Consider the following 5,489-nt stretch of genomic DNA (forward strand, 5'->3'; position numbering starts at 1 on the left):
AATGGAACATGATATTTTCCATCCCTCAGCCCCTGCCAAGCACCATTCTGTTCTCTATTTCTATGAATCGGACTACTCGAAGTACCTCCTATCAGTGGGATCATGCGGTATTTGTCTTTTCTAGTGGCTATTTTCCCTTAATGTACTGTCCTCAAGGTTCACTCATGTCGTAGCACGTGACAGGGTTTCCTTGCTTTAGAAGGGTGAATGTGAAGAATATTACACGCACGTACCATATTTCATTGATTGATTCGCCTACCCATGACCACCGAGTGGTTTGCACCTCTTGGCTATTGAATAACACTAGTATAAACATGGGTATGCAAATATGTCTTTGAGAGCCTGCTTTCAATTCTTTTGCCTATGTCCTCAGAAGTGAACTTGACTGACTGACCGTATCGTAACTCTACTTTTAATTTTTTGAGGGACGTCCGGCCCTTATCCTCAGAAGCTGCATCATTTTACATTCCCCCCAAAATGCACAACACTTCCTTTTGCTCCACACCCTGGCCCACTCTTATTATTACCTTTCTTTTTTTTCTTTTAATGATAATCACAATAATGGATATGAAAAGCCCGTGTGATTTTGACTTGAGATCTGAGGCCCAGCATGCGTGTACTGGTGCAAATGAGCCCAGAAGCGTCTCACCTCACCCACTCATTCTGCTCCCACATCTCACACAGTCAAATGGAAACTCCCCTTGATTTGGCCCATCCTGCCTCTCCAGTCACAAAGCCTTCCCTGTCCCACCGTATACTGTGGCAGGTATTACATGTTTTGGGGTAACCTAGGTACCTGTTATTCCCCAGCCACGTGGTTTATGCCATCTTGTCTTGTCTCAAGCTCTTTCCTCAGGAGCCCCTCTCCAGCTATTCCTTGATGTCAGAATTCTATATACCCTGCAATGGCTCTCACAGGGGCTCCCTCTGTATAACAAGACTGACATCCTAATACCTTCAGTAGGAAGTTTCCACGCCTCCCCTGTGCTCCCAGAGAGCACGCTGCTCATAGCTGGGGAGAGGCCAAGGACGAGCCCCTTGGGTAGCTCTATTGCCTGGACCCTGATGACTCAGAAGATCTGACCCTTCCAGTGGACAAGAAAAGCTAACGAGGAGCTTCTTTTGGTCAATGGAGAGCCTGACTTGATTTGAAATATCTTTGGATACTTTTAAACATCTGAGCTTAGAATAGCAAATTAGTAGTTGGGGAGGGAGTCTTCCCCGTGGCATCTTGGGATACCGAAAACCACTCATTGCTCTTACTCTGACTCTGATGCTATTGACCTTTCTGCAACTCACCTGCCCAAAGGAAAACCCGGCCTGGCAAGCATCATTTCACATTGAAGATATACTCTAACCAAGAGTAGTGGTTTCTTGATTCATAGTCCTTCACTTATTGGAAGAATATTTGCTTTTCCTCCCCTGTGTGCCAGGCACTATGCTTAAGTAACGATGAGCAAAACCAGAGGCTGCGTCTTCAGTCAAGGAGTTAATGTCCAGGGGGGTGTGCATCAACTAACTGACTATACGCTTGTAAAACTACAAGCTCAGTTTTTGCTATAAAGGAGAGGTGCCTGGTGCCAGCAAGGCCTGTATATGGGAACATTCACCAAGTCACTGAGGTCTGTGACACCAATGGACGGCATGAGCCCTGAGTAAGGAAGGGAGGGCTGAAAGCCAGGCCCGTGACGTGACCACATGTTTATTTGGGCAGCACGAGGGAGGCCCTCTAGCTATAAATAGTGCTGGGCTCCTCAGGCTCCTGAGTTCAGCCACTAACTGCTCACCCTTCACTAAAGCTGAAAACTCAAAGCAAAATAAACCATGAGGCTGTTCCTGAGTGTCCTGCTGGTCGCTCTGGCTCTTTGCTGCTATGAGGGTGAGTATCATTTCTAATCAGACCAGCACCAGCCCTGGTGAGTACCCTTCTCTGAACTAGGTCAACCTAAGTGGCTTTCTTTAAAAAAAGAAGAAGAAGGGGCAGAAGAGCTAGTGTTCTCTGAGTCTCTAAATAATAAGTCTTCAAGGGGGCTCTGGGAAGCAGCAGCACTCACTATATCTACTAGTGAGTAGATCTCACTGTATCTGCCAGTCCCCTGCTTTTCCACGAGTACTACCAGTTAGTGCAGTCGTGGGATTTCTGTTCATCTAGATCAATTCCAGCCATCTATTCAACAATATTTTTGTACGTCTTCTTACCCGTGATACGGACCCACGTCTTCCTGAGTTGTTCTAGTTCATCTGACTTTTTAAACACCCTCCTCTTTCCCCGTGTTGCCTCTGATTGAACCTCTCAACTTCTATGATCAGGGCTCAGATCAGAGCCTAGTAGGGCACTTCCCGGCTGCAGCGTGATTACAAAGACAGGGGGGCGGGGGGGGGAATAGAGAGCCCACACCAGAAACAATGGTCACTTTCAGGCATCCGCACCATTTCAGTGGGGTCAGGAAAGAGCCTCAGTTCCTGTCTCTCACCCTCTCTAAGGAATTCTGAACATCACTGCAGGGAGAAAAAAAACAATCATAAATAACTTTGTGTATAAGCTTTAAAGTTGTTCAGACTGGTGACCTGGGGAGTTGTTTTGTATGCATGTGTTCAACTTTATTACCGTGTCTGCATCCAATAACAATCTTATTCTTTCATTTAGTCTCAAACTAGCATCTTCCAACATATATATAGTTTGATCTACTCTTATCCAAATACCCACCCTCCTCTGCTCTCTGGTAAGGTCTGACTCTACTATTCACTTACAATCTTGATACTCAGGGGCCCTTGGGTGGCTCAGTCGGTGAAGTGTCAGACCTTGGCTCAGGTCATGTTCTCACTGTCTGCAGGGTTCAGGCCCCACGCCCGGCTCTGTGCTCACAGCTCATGAGCCTGGAGCCTGCTTCAGAATCTGTGTCTCTGGGACGCCTGGGTGGCTCAGTCGGTTAAGCGTCCGACTTCAGCTCAGGTCACGATCTCGCAGTTTGTGAGTTCGAGCCCCGCATCGGGCTCTGGGCTGATGGCTCGGAGCCTGGAGCCTGTTTCCGATTCTGTGTCTCCCTCTCTCTCTGCCCCTCCCCCGTTCATGCTCTGTCTCTCTCTGTCCCAAAAATAAATAAACGTTAAAAAAAAATTTAAAAAAAAAAAAAGAATCTGTGTCTCCCTCTCTCTCTCTGTACCTCCCCCCCCCCACACACACTTCTTGTGCTCTCTCTCTCTCTCTTTCAAAAATAAATGAACATTAAAACATTAAAAAAATAAAAAATTGATACTCAAACCTCCTCTTCTCTGATATTCAAGGCAAAAACAAGGTGTCATCCTGTGCAGGCAAACCTTAATTGTTTGAATTATAAAGAAAGTGAATGTCAGCAAACCAAGAGCGTCCTGGGAAAAAGGATGTGCTTTAAAAAGGATAAAAACTGAACTAGGGATTAGTAAGCCTGTATTCTAGTCCTGGCTCTTCTATACTTCCTTTGAGATGTGAGGAAGCCCCAGCTGCCATGTCGGAACTGCTGTGCCGTGTCGGAACTGCTGTGCGATGAGATCATAAAACCCCTGGGGTTCCTGTCTAATTCTAACCTCAGGGAACCCAGGAAATGCGTGATTTTCCTTATATCGATTGCATTTCTTTTTCTTCGCTAGCCAATGCGTCGGCCTGTCCAGCCTTTGTTGCAGATCTCTCAGGCTTCCTCTGGAAAACTCCAGGTCTCTTCAAACTATCACTTGCAAAATATAATGCACCTGAAGAAGCCGTTCAGGCCGTTTTGGATGTGAAGAGTTGCACAGATAACATCTCCATACCCAGAAAAACGATACTTACAGAAATATTGGTAACTTCTTTCTTCTTTGTGCACAGAGGCTTCTGCTCAGCTTCCTTAGCCAGGAAGGCAGTCAGGGTGCCGCTCTGTCGGGGGCGCAGGTGGCGGAGCCTCACAGCTTGCTCCTGAGAGGGTGACAGGTGGCCACAGGGTGGATGGCGTTACATGTGGCAGCTACACTAAGTCTGGGCACATTCCTGTTCAGGTCACTTCCCTGGGCGCCAGGTGCCCCATAGTGCCCTGAGGAGGAGGACAACTGGGACCCCACGCAGTGGTGTTAAAGGGTCAAAGTGTGGCTGCCCCCCTGCCTGGGAGCTTTTCTGAGGCCGAGCTCCCCTCGCCCAGTGGACACAGTCACTGGGGAATCTCGTGTCGGGTGTTGGGATGTTGAATAGGGAGACAGCTGGAGGGAGGGAATCAGCTCGGTGCCCTGACTGCACGGAGGGCAGCTGGTGCGGGCAGAAGGGCGACACCGAGCCAGCTCCTGCAGAGCCAAGGCCTCTCCCCACCACAACTCGGCCCACTCCGCCACTCCCCACCTCCCATTCCGTCCCTTATGGCGCCCGCAACCACACGCCTTGCTCGCTGTGCCTCCTGTGTCCACGTGTGAAGGTGACACGCCTAAATTACATCTTTGTCAAAAAATAAGATACTTAAAGGAGACTCTCAGCACATCGACCGCTGGATTGAGGTCACGAGTTTCCGTCACAAATGCCCGCAGGGACCGAGTTTTCAGTACCCAGGAGATGTGCCATCGGGTTGAATTGCCACACCACGCGCCTGGGAGTCTCCAGCCAGTACCCCCAAAGTCCCCTCCCACCCCTTTTCCAGTCTTTCACCCCTGTATCCCCTTTGCAGTGAAAAGGTAGAGTCCTCTGCCCTGGGATATCAGAGGAAAGATTCCGGGAGGCTCCTCCTTCCACTAGAAACCTCAGCCTCGCACGCAGTCACCTCTGGGTTTATCTGCCAGACTGTGGGAACGGTTTTCTCACGACTTGCGTGGTTTGTTGTAATCACCTCAGGTATATTTAGTTGACCGGCCTCCCCGGTTTCCTGTCTTGTGCCCATTCTCCTTGCCTTTTGTCCGTTAAAACTTTACTGACAACTTCTTGTGACTGACAGTCTATGCTCACGTGTCATCCCCAGGGGCAGTATGAATAACCTTCTCTCTCTTTCTTTATCTATTTCAGGGGCAAATCACGGAAAAGTGTGCAAATTAAATCTTACATCGTAGTACCTCTGTCTTGCAGTGATCACCTGATCTTCTGGAAAATGTAAAGGTTTCAACATCTTGCTTCAATAAATCATTTGCCCTGCATTTCTCTACTTGTCTTGTTATTAAACGACACCTTCCGGCCTTGAGCTGGGATGGCTCTTGCCGCAAAGTGGCCATTGGGTGTTGTCAATAGTAAAGTTCAGAGCCCTAATGTCCCCTTACCCATGGCGGCCTGAGGACGAGGACCCCAGGAGGAAATGTTCGCTCAGAAATCATCCTGCATCACTTTATACATCTCCCATTCACATGGCCTTGAGTGAAAACTGAGTTCCAGGTCAAGGACCAATGAAAACATTCCTGCTCCGGTTTTGTATTGAAGGATACCCACAGCCCAGCTGGCTGGCCAGTCATATGCTTCCCAACCAGCAGCATCACTAATGTTTTGTCCTCATCACAAGCACAACCAAACT

At 48.4% G+C, this 5,489-nt stretch overlaps 1 protein-coding gene across 1 annotated transcript; it reads left to right on the top strand.

Annotated features, from left to right (window-relative positions):
- Positions 1-1,754: 1,754 nt before the first annotated feature.
- LOC122200824 (secretoglobin family 1D member 2-like) lies at positions 1,755-5,121 on the top strand. The gene is made up of 3 exons (XM_042906588.1): positions 1,755-1,879; positions 3,628-3,815; positions 4,994-5,121. The coding sequence occupies exons 1-3, from the start codon at positions 1,825-1,827 to the stop codon at positions 5,021-5,023; spliced, it is 273 nt and encodes a 90-aa protein (XP_042762522.1). The 5' UTR covers positions 1,755-1,824; the 3' UTR covers positions 5,024-5,121.
- The last annotated feature ends 368 nt before the right edge of the window (positions 5,122-5,489 follow it).

This window comes from Panthera leo, chromosome D1 (genome assembly GCF_018350215.1).
Source record: "Panthera leo isolate Ple1 chromosome D1, P.leo_Ple1_pat1.1, whole genome shotgun sequence".
Classification (NCBI taxonomy): domain Eukaryota; kingdom Metazoa; phylum Chordata; class Mammalia; order Carnivora; family Felidae; genus Panthera; species Panthera leo.